Below are 19,146 nucleotides of genomic sequence, written 5' to 3'. Positions count from 1 at the left end.
AGTTAGCTATCGCTTATTGTTATCTAAATGATCACATAACAAAACCCGATCGCTTAGTATTAGCCAGACGATCGCACAATGGATGTCTAAACGATCGCGTAACAGTTAGCTAAACGATCGCTTAGTATTATCTAAACGATCACATAACAAAACTTAAACGGTCGCTTAGTATTAGCCAAACGATCGCATAATGGATATCTAAACGATCGCATAACAGTTAGCTAAATGATCGCTTAGTATTTTCTAAACGATCGTTTAGCAAAAACTATACAATCGCATAATAGATATCTCAACGATCGCTTAGTGGATAGCTAAACGACCGCTTAGTATTCTCTACACGACCGCATTACCAAATTGATCGTATAACAAAAACTAAACGATCACGTAACAGTTAGCCAAACGAACGCATAATAGATATCTAAACGATCACGTAACATTTAGCTAAACGATCGTTTAATAATATCTATCTGATCACTTAGTAATAACTATTCGATCTCTTAGTAATATCTATCTGATCGCTTAGTAATATCTATCCAATCGCTTAATAATATCTATCTGATTACTTAGTAATACATATCTGATCGCTTAGTAATATCTAAATGCTCGCTTAAAGTATTCGTAGAGACGCGTTCCCCGTGCGGTTTGAAAGCTTTTTAAAAACTGGGGGTAATTTTGAAATTTCGCATAGGAAAAAGGTCAGTGGTAGAAAATTTTTTAGAAATAGGTCATTGGTAGAAAAGTTTTTAGGTTTCGGGTCATTTCATGAAATTTTCCGTTGCTTTGCGTGAGAAAAAGAAGGGGGAGGGGGAAATAAAATAAAATAAAATAAAATATTTTGTTTTATTTTATTTTATTATATCTTATCTTACCTTATTTTATTCTCTTTCTTCCAACTTTTAATCCCCTTTTCCCTTAAAATTTTCAATTCAAAAGAATTTTAACTAACCCCTTTCCAAAATGAAATTAATTCTTGACATTAATTTCAAATTTAATTTGTGTGACATAAAAAGTTCAATTTCCATAATTTTCCTCTGATTAAACCTATAAATTAAAACACCAATTTCTTAGCAATTAAATCATAATAATTACATTTTGAATTTTCAAAATTTCAAAAATATCCTCGAATAATAGAAAATACTGAAATTACATTAAGAATAAAAATTCGGGGTGTTACAGTTGTGGACTGAACTATCTGAACACCTGACCTAGTTGATGCCACTGTACGATATGGAAGCTTATAAGAGGGCTAACCGCCAACCAAATGTCTTGACGATCATAATAATAATCAGGCAGTAATAATATAATATCTTGTGTGTATAGCATCCAATTTATATGAAATTTTATACAAGAATATTAAATCCCATAAAGCATATAATATCCATTTGTATATGACAGATATATATTGTTACCTAATTATGAAAGAAATCAGACATGAGGATTTCTAGGAGTAGCAGAATGATCATTCCAAATTTCATTTGAAATTGAACATTAACAATTACAGTCAAGAAACAGAAACTTATAGGTCATGCACAATACGAAATTACAACATGCTTTATAATAACGTCAAGGGATAAAGTATACATACCTTTGAAGACTCATGCTTCAAACTCCTTTGATCATGAACGCTCATTTAGTCTCTAAGACAGTAACACACGAACCTCAAACATAACAACCGCAACACAGGACGATCAATCAAGAAACACGAACTCAACGATCTCCAAGATCACGAACCCAATGAACGGCCTCCAAAAACTCGAACTCAGTCGAGTTGAGTAAGACAACACCACAATGGCTACCTTGGTATTCTCGGTGTGAGAATCCAGAAGTGTGGGCTCTGTATGGACTTGGTTAGAGGAAGTGACCGAAGGAATAATAATCGTGTAGATGATTGAGCAAGTGGGAGATGATAAGAGACTATCGTATAAACGACTGCTTAATCGTTTAGAAGAAGGCAAGCTATCGTATAGCAAAAGCCCTGCGATCGTTTAGCTACGACCAACTAAGTGAACTATTGTATAGTGTCAATCCACGATCGTTTAGTCTCTCTTTCAGCTATTGTTTAGTGAAAACAATTCTCACTTAACAACGATTTGTGAGTTCTTTCCGAGAATAACAACTCTCACAAATCTTTTAAATTTAGGAAAACATTTTTCCTTTTATCTCATAGTTATCATGAAACCACCAATAACCTCCTACTCAATTGGTTATTAGGGAAAAAGATATAATTATCCAATAATTAATTTTATTATAAATATATATGATAATCAACTTACCATATTATATTTATAACCTATAATTTTAATATTTCATCTCATGAAATATATAAACCATAATTCTTTTTCTATTTCATGGTACTTAATGTAAATCTCATTTACATTTATCCTCCACTTGATGTATCTCATACTCACACTGATCATATCATATCTAATCGAATTTCCTCTTGTTAATTTGAACATTTCAAATCAAACACCAAGAACGAATTCTCAACTTGAATCCATTGAGCTACCAAGGGGACCTTATGAACCTATAGCTTGAAGCTCCAATGGTACATGAATAACTGACTAAACTCTTTAGTCACGGGATCCACCATTCGTTAACTGTCGGACACTCCACTAAAGATCGACAGTAGCACTCTCCTTACTATAAATATATTTTGTGTCCATATCAACTAATTAATAGTGCGATAACCCTTCACAGATCGCTCGTAAGTACAGCTGGGCTAATAACCGTTATGCCCTTATAGTTACATCTAACTCCTTAAGTACCACTGCTCCCTCTAATGAACATAAGTCATAGTCATACTATGACTGAGTCTCTCTTCCAAAGAGAGGATGTGACTACTATGTTCAAGACCCAGAATCAGCACTTAAGGGAGAAATCTATCTACTTACGCTTACTTCAGGAAATGAGTGAATTCCATCTTGTGTAACTGAGTTCTCAGCTCCCAAATCAGACTAATCCCTAAAAAGGTAGGCATGTTGAATTAGCAATCTGGTCACTCTCACCCATATTAATCAAAGAACTACCCTTAAAGGCAGGAGTTCCCAAAACACTGAGGATTGAGGTCATGTCACCTATGGTCGTTTAGGTGAAATATAAGTCTCAAATATCAACAACGTTATATAAAGAGACTATTCATCTCATGGTCTGGTCTTATGCAAACTCTTTGTATAGAACACCCTCGTTCGTATGTCTCCATATGAATGGTTAGAATATACCATCTATAGTAGTTCACAACACTTGTAAACCTCTACAAAGTGGGACATATCCGTAGTGTCATCAGGATCAGGTATCCCTTCTTAATCCTTATACTACATACCTTTTTAGGTTATCACTTAAGGCATGATCCACTTGTATATCTCATATACATGCTTAAGTTTACATAAAATAACCATGGAGCTTTGTTTATTGGATATGAGTAAATGCTAAATAAAATAACTCTTATTTTATTCATAACAATATGTAAAGTTTACAAACTACGAGACTCTAGGAGAATTAGGACACCAATCCCAACAAATTATGCATCAGTCGGTCAAAAGATAGTTTGTATACTAACAACATGTTTGTTAAAGGTTCAGATGCAGCTAAGACACCGCTTCATCTAAACATGCATATAAAAAAATTATAATATTTGATTATATAAAATGATACACGAACATATAAAAAAAAAATAATACTTGGCACTGAGTAGACGTCAACAAAATGATCTAGAGTTTGTAACTAAACTTAATGTGCGATAGTGTTAAATAAGTCATAAGCTCATAATTGCAGTAGTATTAGTAGGCCTGTTATTTCCAAAGTCGGTGCATGACTAGTCTGACATAATTCTCTGTAAATTCATGCAAGACAAGCACCACCCCACGAGTACCTACCAGCTTGCTCAAAATTGCCCAATAGTGGAAGGAACAAAAGGTGTACCGATGTGTTGGACTTGTCCGCGAACAATAATCTTCTAATAAGCTACATAATATCTCCTCGTGCATATCTTTGTATGTTGATATCATTAGCATTGAGGGCCAACCCTATAAACTGCGACACTAGCCACGAGATAGTCGATCTTGACCCTTTCAAATCAAGTGGTCGAATGTCCAAAAAATCATCACAAACCTATTGCCAATCATACATCAACAATCCAATCACAGGTCTCCACTGGCAATCCAAATTGAACTGCAACATCTTGCAGTATAATGGTACATTCCCCATAAGGCATATAAAATGTGTGGATTTTCGGTCTTCAATGCTCTACCAAAGCGGTAATACGGTGCCAATCTAATTAGTAGACCCAATCTATGCAACTCCCAGAAAACTTGCCTATCGTAGGAAAGGTATGATACATGGATCTAAAAATATACTACGTTCAACTATTGCCTCTCTTCTCTGACAACTCAACACTATAGTAGACCCATTATCCCATGTCGATTATGAACAATGAGTATTTTTCATATTCTGTGTATATGTCCCAACGATCAAGTACTTCACTAATTTCTTGTTTAAGACGGTCAAAATATAGGATTGTGCGATAGAATATTAGCCTAACCAAAGATGTGATAAGTAACATTCTAGCTCCTTTAAAAACCGATTCATGCATTCAACTATATTGTTTGTCATCCAACCAAAGCAGTAGCCATTGTCATGTAATTGTGTCCATTTTTCTATATCTATATCAGAAAAACATTCAAGACACTCAAAGTTCAATTGCTTTAACTCTTTCATGCATCTGATGAACTTGTACCTTTGGTGTTGATTTCCAACCTTAAACATGAATTTTTTTAGTTGTTTTGATTTATATTTCGTATTGAAATTACTATCAAATGACATAAAAATAACGATGGTATGCTCTAGGTTCACTTCAACCAATTTTTTCATTGTTAATTATAGCAATAATGTCTTTATGTCTATTAGAAATTGGGCAAATACCATCTTATTAGGTAACATATTCTTGTAATATCCACAGATACCATGACCAGCTATACTTGTTTTCTCATTCAACAATAGCAAAGGCAAGTGAAAATATATGCTTATTTAAGTCAATAGATAGGACAGTCAATAATTTTCCTTTATACTTGCCGTAGAGATAAGTTCTATCTATTTGAATCAATGGCCTACAATATTGGAAACCTTCTCTTACAGGATTAAATGACCAAAAACCTCGACCAAAAATAGCCTTACCAGGAATATCAGAAGAAATAAAATGAAAGTCCACTCGTGTTCTAAGATTGTAGTGCACAACAACACCCAACCAGTACAAAAGTTGCATTTTATTTCTCCCAATCACCAAAAACTTTAATTAATGCTTTTAGCTTCACATGTCACACACTTTATAATTGACATTATATCCATATTCTTTCTTAATTACCTCTTGGAGTAAGGCTACAGGAATACCAGGATCAACTCTAACCATGTTTTGAATTTCAGTATTCATGAAATTTGAATCAAGTTGTGAATGATTTTGTGACAATTCTGAATACAAACATAAGTGCTCTCCTTCAAGTTTCATAATTTCAAATATCTCATGGGTTTTACACCAACAAGCACGCAACTTCCAATCACAATCATTCGTCCACTGTTTGCATTTCACATACCAGATATCTTTGTTCGATTCTAGCACAAAAATCTGATAGTGTTCTTTCATATAATATTTTTTTACAACCATTTATAGGTCTTCTTTAGTTTTAGAAAACATTTCTTTTTGTACTAGACTAGAGTTCTCCACACCTCTTCATCTTTCCTCCATTGTTGACCCTTCTTCACAAACTAAATTAGTAATTCTCCTCTATTTGTGTGAATAGCTCTGAAGGTACCAACCCATTTTCTTTTGGTGTATTTGAAGTTTCTCCAAATAATTCATCAATTTCTACTTCAATACCATCGTCTCCATCATATCTAGGTCCACGACTAAATCTTTAGGACATAACGACATATTTAACAAATTTGTTGACAACTGGTAAAGTTAAGAAAATATTAGTTCAAACTAATAGTCCAAGATCAATCAAATTCGGCATTAGTCCAAACTAATAATTTATTTCAAATCTAAAAATAAATAAATAGACAAAAAAACAACAAGTACAATTCAATCCAATATCGGTGCAAAACTAAAACAACAAACTCAAATAACAATCTAAATTTCAAGTCCAAACTAAAATGGTCCAAAAAACGAAAGTTAATCTAACTTTGAAGTTCAAATTCAAACGTCCAAGAACAAAAAATTAGAGGTGTACATGGGTTGGGTTGGGTTGAGGGTGTTTTTTGAACCAACCTGAATTTTCAGGTTGGTTGGATTGGCAACCCAAAGAATCCAAAAAAACTCTCTAACCCAACCCAAACTCAACCCTTAAAATTCAGGTTGGGTTGGGTTGGGTTGTCGAGTTATAATTTATTTTTTTTCTTTTTAATTAAAAATATGTAAAATTATATATAACACATGACTAATAACTAAAGTCTCATAAAATTCAAATGCTAAATATCAATTATATCTAAGATATTTATTGCAAACTTCAAATAAAGACAAATATCATAACAATTTTTAAAATAAAAATATTTAAAATTCACAAATTAATCAATACAAAGTAATCAAATTTTAAACAAAGATAAATATATATATAGTATATTTTATTTATATATATATATAATTCGGGTTGGGTTGGATCAACCCAATTTTTTTTTAGCCAACCCATGACCCAACCCAACCCTTATATTTTGGGTTGGGTAGTCTTGGTTATTCAAGTTGTCGGATTGTTTGAACACCCCTACAAAAAGTAGTATAAATTTTCAGCCCAAACTCAAATGTCTACAAACAACTCAAATAAATATTAACCACAATATCATATATTGAAAAGAACCCACCACATGTTTGGAACCAACCACAATAAAACAACCCAGATATTAGATCTATTCATCCACATGTTTGGAAAAAAAGAACTAGATATAAAGAAATATTAACCACAATATCATATATTGAAAAGAAGAAATTAAAATGAAAATAAAAAAGAAGAAGAAAGCATAGATAGTCGATCGGACGACAGTAGGCACAGAGGCGAAAGCGATCGGTGATAGGAGAGAAATAGAGAACTCATATTAGGGAAGAGGCCAGATGTGATCGCTGGGAGGGGGAGGAAGATTTAGGGACCACAAAGTCGTGGATGGGGTCCATGATTATGGTAATTGTGGATGAGGTCCACGAGTCTCAGTAAATGTTGAATGGTAGATGAGTGGCAGATTAGCAGGTCAGCATAAACAAGTGGTAGGTTAGCAGGTCAGATATGGACACATGCTTTTCATGGACCTAGTACACGTTTTAGCTACTCGTGGACCAGGTCCACGATTTTTCTACCATAATTTATCATTTCATTTGTATCAACCCTATTTATATCAATAATTATTAAAATGACATTATTTTTAAAAAATCGTGAGAAAGAGAAGAAATTAATGTTATATAAATAAAGGACAAAAAGATACAAGGTATAAATTAGAAAAGAAAAGAATTAGATAAATGAGTTTGTTTAAGTAATAACCTATATTTGTAGTTGCTAATGTTCTTTACTAATCCCCCCTGCACAGGTATTGAATTAAATATGTGAGGTGGGGAAATCAAATCTTTAACCTCGAGGTTGAAGGTACAAGTACTATGTCAGTTGAGCTATGCTCATTTTGGCAAACTACCTTTTTTCCTTAGTGCTTATCAGATAATAATCAACTTTTGATGCTCAACCCTAGATCTATATCATTATTAACTCTAAATTTTAAATTTCATTGAATTAAAGCCTAAGCTTAAATTACTCTATTTGTTTTTTTTATTTAATTACATGAATAGTACGTTTTTAGATGTTAGTATGATATTGAATTTCCATCATTTTGTTATGGAAGTTTGGTGAATTTATATTTTTATTATTTTGTTAAAAAAATTTATAAAACATGAAAAAAAAAACAAGTAACAAAATCTCATCATAAAAAGTAGACATTTTAACTTGTATAAAAAGTTTAGAATATTTATTAATTTTTTTATTTTTGTAATAATTTTAGAAATATCTTTTAATATGTCAACATTTTACTAAGTTCATAAAATTCAGATAAACATTGAAAAATAATAACGAAACATAAATATTTTAAAGATTGGTTGTTAATAGTATTTAGTCTATCTAGATTAGCATATTAATTTATTAAAAGGAAATTAACAATTAACAATATGTCATATCGGGTTATTTAAATATTAGCCAAAAAAAAAAAAGTATATTTCAAACTATTTAGGAAAATGGGATATTTAGTATAATCCGTCAGTTAAAAAAATTGCAAACACATGGGAAATCGTGCCACATGTAAAAAGCATTAAATTGAAGTTTGACTTTAAGTCTAAATTTAATAAATATGTATTTAGTTTAAAAAAAAATCGTGTGCAATAAGGCTTAATATTGCATCTGTAGTAGAGCCATGGAGATACGGATGTGCAACTAAAAATCGAAAAACCAAATCAATCTAAATCCATCCAATAGTTTGGTATATTTTTTTAATATAAAATTAGATATATTAGTTTGTATTTAAAGAAAATAAAAAAAGTATTAATTTAGATCGAAATTTGATTGGAAAAATAAAACAAAACCCAACTAAATAGAAGTAATATATACTCTTAAAAATAAACTCCAACATTAGACATTTTTATTGTTTTAATTATTACAATGCACATATATTTATTGTTTAAAAAAAGGACCAATTATTATGGATTGTGTATATTTTTTTAGAAAGTGCCTTGAAAAAAAAAGTGACCAATTTCAATATATATATAAAAAGACCCAATTTTAATTTAAACTTAATAAAAATGACCAATTCAAAACCAAATTGAAAAAAAAAATCGAGAACCAAACCGATAATAAATCGAACCAAATAAAAGTTAGTTAATTGATTTTGTTCTTTATTGGACATCGGTTTAGATCTCTTCCCTATAAAATCTATTGGTTGGTTTGTTTCTTCTTGGTTGACCCAAAATTCAACAAAATCGAACCAACTATCACCTCTAGGTGGGTTCAAATCCTACATGGAACAAATTATATATATAATTTTTTAATTTAATTTTGTACTAGTTAAATTATAACTTTTATTTTAAAATCTTCTGTTTTATCCCTTTTAAAAGGTAATGCATATTCTTTTAAGAAAACAACATCAAATGTTGCTTGCAAGATATGGTTATGAAAATCTAATGTAATTCTGAAAAAAAAAATATTTTTGCAAATAACAATGTAATTTTGCATGCGAAAATATGAATTAATTCTTATTTTGCTAATCGGTACAAAAAATTTAAATTGGATAAATTGGAAGATTTTAAAATTACTTAATTTATAGATATGATATGGTAACCAAATTATAGAATCAATTGTATGTTTGTTTTTTTAATTTAATTTGCATAAGCTCGTTTTAGACAGTCAATATGGAGAAAATTTTCTTTTATTATTATTTTCATATTAAATCATAGTTTAACAGAAAAATATTTAAAGAATAAAAAAGCGTCCATATTGGTAGGACTTGCACCCAAGTGGGGAGGAAAAATTCATGCATTTCCACCACTATAACACAACTACAATCTTAAGCCTCATGCACACAGTTTTAAATTAACTACATATTTGTTAAAATTTAGACTAAGTAAGCTTTTTACCTGTAGCACCAATGAAAGATAGACACCAATATAAATACGTGATATAGATATGATCGGATACGATAATTCGACCAACATGAATGTAGCTCAACTGACATAGTCTCATACTATCGACTTCGAAATTAGAAGTTTGATTTCCCCATCTCACGTTCTAATTACAATATTTTTTTTTAAAAAAAATATGATAATTCGTCAATTTCTAAAAAATTAAACTACGGATACACCTATATTAAACTTTTCATATAAAAATAAATAGATTATAATACTCATTGTTTAACCATATAAAAACAAATAGATTGGAGTGTCCGGATTGAATTTATAGAAAAAAATTGATTTGAAATCAAATCTTGAAAATAAATTAAAATTGAAAATTTTTATTTAAAATGAAACTAATTTTTTAAAAATATTTAGTACTATTCATGTTTGATGTTAAAAAAATAGGAGAAAAATTAGATTTTTTTTCTTTCGTGTGTAATACTAAAAAATAGGAACAAAATAATTTATTTTATGATTTTAAACCTGAAATAACCTAATATATCCCTAGAATCATACACGGAAAGGGATAAAAGAAAACCGAATGTTTCTCTTCATAAGGGAATCTAATAAAGTAAATAGTATATTTATATATAATCATAAAATTAAAAAAGATATGAAAGCGGCTAAATATTTTCCTTATGTGTTATTATAAATAGAAAAGGATGAGAAGGAGAAGATTGATGGAGATGAAGAAGATGATGGTAAATGATGATATTATTGAGGTAATCTTGTCAAAATTGCCCTTCTACAATTTGCCCATTTGCAGGCTTGTATGTAAACAATATTGTAAAGAAGGGATTAATGTTGTTGCCTCATGTACCTTCCCTTCTAGTTGGTCCTCTAGTTTCGTTCAAATTCTTGATACCTGCAACGGCTTTCTTTGTTGTTCTGTTGATTGTAAGTTTTCGATAGATTTTTATATTCAATCCCATGACAAATGAGTTCCTTGAACTTTACTCTAATTCCCAAGCAAGGGAACTTAAATATTCAAGTTACTTTCATGGATTTGGGTTCAATCCCAAGACAAAGTAGTACAAAATCATAAGACTTCTCACCATGTGAAGGTGCTACCCTCGTTGAGATTCTTACATTTGGCACAAGTAGTAATAGCCAATGGAGCCATATTGGCCTAATGCTCTTTACTCTTAAAGGGAATGCTACTTATTTCAATGGAGCTCTCTTTTTGGTTGGAGTTCGATTAAATTCATATCTCATATATTGTTTCGATGTATTCGAGGAAATTCCTTTTCCTCGACCACCTAACTAGGGATCATTGTCTTGTTTCTTAGGGGTCTTTGATAGGACCTTCTATCGAACTTTCCGCTGTTATCTTTCTGGATACTACCCGTTGTGGAAGATGGATTCTTCTTCTTCATGTATTAAACAATTTATTCTTCCTCTGTCAAAAAAACATGGATTGAGCACCTTTAACTCATCAAAGCTTGTGAAGATGATAAGATCTTGTGTCTTGAGAAACTAAGTAGGACCTTTTGAATTGAATCTTAAGTAGTCTATCAGTGGTGCGAAGCTGCTTTGCTCCTTTTCAGTAGGGGAGCGAAAGGTTAGACCTTAGAAAGTCGAATTCTTATACAACCCCACCACAAGCAAGACACGATTATTGAGACTTCAAGATCTATTTAAGGAAACTTACTAGATTCATCAAATTGACTCCTTCCATTTTGATTCTCTCTACAAAATTTTGGCAGGAAATTGTTCCCAATTCGAAGTTTTTTCCTGGAAGTTTCAACCTTGTTAACTATGACAAACTTTCTTATGATGAATTCGATAATCCTTGGAATTATCTTAATGAACAAAAAAAAAAAATCAATTTAAACAAAAAATTGATAAATAGAATTACCCAGAACTCAAAAGATCTAAATCATTCCTTTAGCTTCAACCGCTGTTTCAACTACCAAAAAGCTAAGTTGGCTTGACGTCCTTTGTTTAATACCCATTTCTAGTTCTTTTGAAAAAGAGCCTGAAATTGGCCGATTCTACATCAAGGTCGCGGGTGGCCAAGAGGGCCCACTTGGAGACTTGGGAATTGCCCTAGAATATTAGGGCAGGCCTTGTACTTGCAAGAAAGTCATGCATTAAAACACACTACTTTGCGTTTACTATCGTTTTCTTGCTTTCTTCAAGTATGAGATCTCACCCCACATCTCTATCCATTAAACAGAAGACAGCTTGAAGAGGGCTGATGGCTGATTGCTAAAGAGAAATTTTCATTACCGAGATGCCCTTATGATGTTCCCGAAGCGACACTTTGTGCCACTCCTTTCATTTATACCCTAATCATTCTTCTCGGATCGCTCCAGTACGATGGAAAGAGGGGGTCATTCCTTCAATCCAATCTCACGGACTTGTTACATTTCGAGTCCTTTCGGTGAACGTTGTTCTTTTTGAAAACTTAATGCCATTCGTTTGATGAGAAAGAAAAAGGAAAGGCTTGACTCAAACATATGGTCTCGATTACGAGGAATCTCGTTGGCTGACGAAATGGGAAAGGTGCACTCTTGGAGGGTCTTCTTCAGTCCGCTTGGAAAGCGTCCTCTTCGAGAGTTGTGGGTCTTTGCCGCTACAGGAGTTATTGAATACCTTGTTTAAAGGCTATCCATTCTTTCTTATTGATTGGTGACTTAAGATTTTGGATTTGAACAAGAAACTACCGACCAGTCCCTGGCTTTGGAAAACTAATTAACAGCATTCTCCTTCCGCCTTTATTTTGTCGTGCTGCTATGATGTAACGTGCAGTCGTCCCGATAGAAGAAAGGTGGACTATATCATCAACTTATTCCATTTGTCTATGGAACATCCATTTCGCTTAACAGAAGAATATATTCCTTCGGAACCCAAGGGGGCGTTGATTAAAAAACAAGAATTGATTTTTTTTCTTGCGATCCAACTAAAGATTTTGATTCCAGTGGGGACTGCTATGATCATGGTCTGACGAGAGGTCTTTTTTAGGCAAAAAAATTCTCTTTGGGGTGAGTACTACACGAGCGCGTAAGTCAAGTACGGAACGAGCCTTGCAGCAAGATTGCAATCCCAAAGCCTCCGAACCCCCTAGCCGCGGAGAAAAACCACTTCCTCCCGATCTCAGGATTGCTTCGATTCCTTGACGCTATGTGGGCAAACAATTCTTAATTGTGGTACCAAAAATATTGAAAAGAAGGTATTCATAGATGGGACTTTCCGATCATATGAAATAGCTGACTGAACTTGCTTCGTAGACAAGGCTCGTTCCGTAGCATATTTAGATGCAGCAGATGGGGATGCGCCTTATTCTTATCCCTCGTCTTGGGAGAGGAGAGTTTTCTTAATACCAGCAAGCACTTCCTTAGAGTGGGGTGGTTGGTCTTGGTCTATGATGGCCTTTTTATTGATTTTGACGATTAAATTTCTCTGAATTTGAAGGTTTTATTTTATTTATTTAGATATTTGTACCAATAGGATATCTGGTATTTGCTTTGCAGTGTGTTGGTTGCCTGCATTAAATTTTTATTTAGATTCATTATAAGTTCACTCTACTAGTTAAAAGTATTTAAGAAAACTATCAACGTTCCGTTTATAATCATTTGATTTTTGCTAATCATCGAGAGTCTAAGCATCTCACATGTATCGAAAATGAACACGCTAGTCAAACTAAACTGTCCGTACTTCTTAAGAGATTATCAAATAGGACTTAGATAACCCTTGAAATTGAGATTGTAATGTTCCTAATGTACCTATTTCTTGTTTCTTAGTTTTGATTTAGATGTTTGGTAATGTCTCTATATCTTGTTTCTCATTATTTGAAATGTTCCATGAAAAATATTCTAAAGATCGAAGGAGAACTAGGATAACTTTGCTTACAAGTTGCCCAATATGAGATGATATATCCCACATCCTATATCATCTCAATGTTTGAACATACTCGATTATACTCGATCTGAACTTCCCAGACATCAGAACTCCTCAGACATTAGAACTCATCATAACTCCCCACATTTTATATCATCTCAATGCCCCAAATAACCCCTAATTATCAATCTTTCCGCCTATTTGTTCATACTCTTAGTACAATCAAGAGTAGCAGCACCAGTTTGATAGACACAGCAATTTTACCAAGTGGTGCATGGTTTCTTTCCTGCCATATTTGAGGTCCTGAGATAATAAGTTAGTTACAAAATTGAACCAAGCAAGTTGTGACAGAATTGCTAGTTGCTGGAGTCAACGTGAATACCAAAACTAGGTTCTGGTGGCGTGTTCTCTGGTAAACTCCTTTTTGTTTCAATTTGGATAAAAAGGAAAATGAAAGACCAATAAACAAAAGAAGGTTACAAAACAGAGTTTGATTTTTCTTTATAAAAAAAGATGAAACAAAAGCAAAAAAAAAGAAGAGAGGGAGACGTTATCAAACGGGTCATCAAGACCAACGTATAGCCTAATGTTCGTTGTACTTCCTCTTATGCTAGACACTCTAGATTAGATATATAGTAAAAGGATAATATTATTGAAAGAAACATTTGATAAACATGTGAAATATTTATGATAAAGACATTAAAAAAAGGATTTAAAATGAACATGGTTGGTTCATGACATAGAAACAAAGATTACTTTATTCTTCTTGCAAAGGTCAACATGCTTCTCACACCAAATGGAAAGGATAAACGCTTTGGAAAGCTATTACTTCCACCTACAAGAGACAGACAAATAGAAGAATTTGTCACGTGACATACTGTGATTGAACAATTGAATAATTGACTAGACTACAAAAGGATGGATAAACTCCAAAATGCACTTATGTATTTTTCAAAAGAGAACAAACATGATTATATACATAGTTGAATCAATACATGATCAACAGGGAACAAGATTAATCATCATTTAAGAAATTCAAGCTAAACAACTTTCCAATCATGAGGAACCCAGAAATAGGGAGGAACTTCATTACATTTCAAACGGCAACTTACATGTTTTCCGTCTCTAAACTTCTAACATTCGGAACATTCTATCTTGATCCCTCAACTTCCAAATATTTTATTCTTCCCGTTCTTAATCTTGTCTTACTGGTCATCCACTAAAGAATTTTTGTAAAACCATTTTAGACTAACTGAATTAGCATTGAAACAAATTTTTAACTCTCAATGTTCCTCAAATCTGTATTATTATATCTTTAACAAAAGGGAAGCTTATAAGTAAACTTTATAGGGCATGTCCATAGAAGTAACCTTCCAAATAACTTCTCTCTTCCATTTTTAACTCAAGGAGTTATTGTTAATCAGGAAGCATTAGAATAAGATGACAGAAGAAGAACGGTTTTCTCAATTAGCAAAACTGAAGGGATTGAAAGGTAGCTGATAAACAGGTATCCTATAATTCTATAAGAGGATCCCTCTTAGCTACTTCAACTGCTGATTTTTTCTTCAAAACAAGTTACTTTGAAGGAGAAAGAGAGAGAAAGAAACGAGATTAGAAATCTAATTGTTCATGATTTAAATGTAATCTTGATTTCTATTCAAAATGTTTCTTAAACTGCAATATGATCACTTCATTGATCACATTGCAATCTCATCAAAGTCCCATCTACTCTGTAGCTGAATCGGTTTACATCATATCAAAAGCTTCATGTTGTTCTAATTTCTTCATTTACTTGATGAGGGAGTCGGTTTCGAGTTGGTGAGAGGCTGTTAAATCTGGAGTTTGCTTATAGATTAATGTTCATTTAGGCCTATTCTGAGCTTGGTTAAGCCTCAATTTTATTTTCTGTTTTTAAAGATTGAGTTTGCTTACAAATAATTTGTCATTTTAAAAAGCCTCAGAAAGTGAAAAATAAACAAAACCATTATCAAACGAAACAATAAGGCCTCGTTTGGTAAGCATTTCATTTCTTTTTGTTTTTGGTTTTTGAAAATTAAGCCTATTTCCTCCCTATTTCTTACAATGATTTGCATCTTTCTTAAGTACCATGGTTGAATTTTTAACCAAATTCCAAAAACAAAAACAACTTTCTAAAAGTTACTTTTTTAGTTTTCAAATTTTGACTTGATTTAATTTTTAGACCATTGGTAAAAAGTATTTAACAAAAGAAGAAATTTGGAGGTAGAAGTAGTGTCTATAGGCTTAATATTTGAAAACAAAAACGAAATGGGTCACCAAACGAGACCTAATTAACTTACCTTCCTAAATAAAAGTACCTTGTGTTATCTCTGACTTGACTATGAACTGTGCTTAACAATGAAATTCAGTTTACAAGACAATCATCCTCTTTCAACTCCTTTACAAATTCTAGCAGATCCAATAGTTCACTATGAATGAGTTGGCAACCCATTGGATCTAGTGTAACTCTTGAAAAGAATTGAAAGAAATCTCGGACACAATAAACATCTCATTTGGATAAGCTCACATTTTCTTTTCCATCCAAAACAACAGAAGCCCTCACTGATCATTTCCTTGTGCAAAAGAATTTTCCCTTCGAGTCATTACAGCTTTAGCTCTCCCACAACCAAGGATTGAAATATCCATCGATTCATCAATATATTCATCATTACTTCCATATATGGAAGAGTTCAACATCAATATTAAATATTAATCAATATCTTTGATATCTTTTGTAAATACCCATTAAAAAAACCATCTATTAATCTGTACATAAAGATTTAAACTAACAACAAGATCTATGATCTAGCTTAGAAGCAAAAAGAGATTAATTACTAATGTAAAGAAGAATTTATTTGTAGAAATATCCGTGGATATCGACATTTTATTGATAACAATCCTTTATTATATCCATAAAATTGAAATTCCAATATACATATCCACATGGATAATTGAATCCTGGCTCACAACTATTTGGAGAACTTTTGGTAACTTCTTGGATGGGACATTCTCATTTCCATCGTCGTTTTGACTGTAATAATAGTTCGATGAATAGATCATAGAACTATTATTGTAGTCAACAAAAAACTCAAATCACAGCAAAGAACCCAAATCTCAGAACAAGCATACTACTAACTGTCATCATTTCATATTCTAGATCCATGATTCACAAACACACTTATAAACAGAAAGCAAAATGGAAAGTAAAAATCAAGAGTCTAAACTGAACAATCAAATAATCACTCAATAGAAAAATGCAAATATCAAGAATATCAACTAAAAGACAGAACAAAAGTACCTCACATTGCTTTTGCTCTTTCTCCTAGGGAAGCTCTCTTTCTACATGTAGGAATTGACTCGAACATGCTGACCGGCAAATTCTCAGACAAGAACCCAACCGCAAATTCGATGGATTTAGAGCCTTGACTAACCTTGATTCCAGTAATAGGAAGCCATGCAAAGAGCTTCTTCACTTGAATCCCAGAAACATCGGTCAAAGACCCATAGCTCAATTTCCCCTTGATATTTCTTCCGTAATAGACCAGATCGGTGAATTTCACATAGCAATCGCTTTGGAGTTGGATATCGAAGCTACCGTCGTCTGAGAGAGTGTAGGACTGGACATTGTTGGGTAAGAGACCGATTGGAAAACCGTAAAGAGGAAGAAGATCGTGGATATCAGTTGAAGTTGAAAAAGAGAGATGGGTTTGAGTGGAAACGGCGAGAATCAGAAGGAATAGTGAGAATTTGGAGAGGATTCCGGAGAAGGACGCCATTGATGGAGGTTTCGGGTAGAAAGAGAAACAGGGGAGCGACTTGCCTGCCGCTTGCTTCGTTTAAATAATAATTTCGTCGTCTTGTCAATGATTCATTGCATTGATTGACTTGATTTTATAATATTCTTACAAGTCCTTTTATAAAAATAATATTCTTACAAGAGTTCATGTGAGAATGACTTTCTGCCTCCAAATATCAACACCTCCATCTTACACCTCTTTAATTATTGAAGACTTCGTTCTATATTAGTATATCTTTTTAAATAATGGTTAGCGACTGATATATATATATATATATATATATATATATAATCCATATTTCTATTCTCAATTTTTTTATTAAAAATATTGATATATTTAAATATCTACTCTGCAGTTTTGTTAATTAAAAAGTTAACTAACTAATTGTTTAATGTTAATTATAACCCTTACATATATATAAAACAAATTGATTTTGAATCATCAAATAATATTTTTAATTTAAAAAATAACTATAATTATAGATTAAAACAAATTGAAATAAACTAATTGATTTTAAATCATCAAACAATATTTTTAATTTAAAAAATAACTATAATTATAGATTAAAACTAGAGATTATTTAATTAAAAAAATTTAACTTATTTAATTAATTGAATTTTTTTAAAGACTAATTACTAATTCTAATTAATAATTATGATGTTAATATATATTACTAATAAAAAGAGATTTAAGGAAATATAATTATAGTTAGTCATTTTTTTTAAACGACTATGATTTTTCATATTAATTCATAATAACGGAATAAATTATTATATTAACATTATTATTAATAAAATTAATTATATATGTGAATTATAAATTTAATTTAAACATATTTATAAAAATTAAATAAATTAAACAATATCAAGAAAGAAATAAAAAAAATAGTGCTAATATAATCGAAAATTCTAGATTTCGGTTTTTGAGTTGAACCACCCTAGTTCAGTTAAGATCGGTTCGATTCGCTTAAATCTGTTTTTTTAGTGTCGATCTTATTATTTAGAATCTATTCCAATTCAAATTCAAATAATGTAACATGACCAAATAAAATAATCACAATAAATTGTTACAATTATTTACAAAATCAAATAAATAATTTATAATTTTGAGTAACACAATTGAGAGAAAAATTTAAATTTGTTCTGGCTAAAAATACAAAATGGCCCTGTGTTACAAATATCCTATATGTAATAGAAAAATATAGGGCTAAAAAATGCATAAATCTTACTGAGTGGCCATTTATCACAAACACCCTGTAGCAAAAATCTTGCGTAGGGAAAAAAGGTCACATTTTACAATAAATTAAATTCTCAGACTTAGTTCCTATTCCTACCTAAACTAATTTGATTAATAAATTTTTCAATTATATAACTAAGGAAACTTGGAAAGCTATTATTACTTATTAATAATTTATATATATATAAAAGAGGAAAATTACAATAAATAGCAAAAAAAAAAAAAAAAAATTGATCCAAATCGTTTAGTGGAGACATGCAAATGAGGATAGCCTATATAAAGAATTAGTATAAGACTCGACCACAAAAAAATTAATCTCTCTTTGTAACTCTATTAATTCGAGAGATAAATATTTCACAAAATGGCCATACACTATAAAAATTATGAGCTTTAATGTTGGTTTAAAACCGACATTAAAGGGATTTAATGTCGATTGACAACCGACATTAAAGATAATGTTATTAAAGTCGTTTAATGTCGGTTGTCTTTAATGTCAGTTTTAAACCGACATTGAAGAGGCGTACAATGTTGGTTTAAAACTGACATTAAAGAGCTTTAATAACACTATCTTTAATG

At 31.7% G+C, this 19,146-nt stretch overlaps 1 protein-coding gene across 2 annotated transcripts; it reads right to left on the bottom strand.

Moving 5' to 3' along the window:
• Nucleotides 1-14,150: 14,150 nt before the first annotated feature.
• Nucleotides 14,151-17,517, bottom strand: LOC120072336 (DUF538 family protein, putative (Protein of unknown function, DUF538)). 2 transcript variants are annotated; one of them, XM_039024806.2, is made up of 2 exons: nt 16,841-17,517; nt 14,151-14,354 (listed from the first exon to the last, which is right to left on the bottom strand). In XM_039024806.2, exons 1-2 carry the CDS (start codon nt 17,311-17,313, stop codon nt 14,345-14,347), a joined length of 483 nt encoding a protein of 160 aa, XP_038880734.1. In that variant the 5' UTR covers nt 17,314-17,517; the 3' UTR covers nt 14,151-14,344. The 2 variants fall into 2 exon arrangements, with proteins under 2 accessions (XP_038880734.1, XP_038880736.1); XM_039024808.2 differs by having other exon boundaries at nt 16,836-17,411.
• Between the last annotated feature and the right edge of the window lie 1,629 nt (nt 17,518-19,146).

This window comes from Benincasa hispida, chromosome 2, assembly GCF_027475165.1.
Source record: "Benincasa hispida cultivar pf3 chromosome 2, pf3_genome.v1.1, whole genome shotgun sequence".
NCBI lineage: Eukaryota > Viridiplantae > Streptophyta > Magnoliopsida > Cucurbitales > Cucurbitaceae > Benincasa > Benincasa hispida.
The sequence above is the reverse complement of the archived record's forward strand: the minus strand, read 5'-3'. Positions and strand labels throughout refer to the sequence as shown.

Bases quoted from the DNA above. Each gene is read 5' to 3' on its own strand.
- LOC120072336 (XM_039024806.2), bottom strand. From the start codon at position 17,313: ATGGCGTCCTTCTCCGGAATCCTCTCCAAATTCTCACTATTCCTTCTG.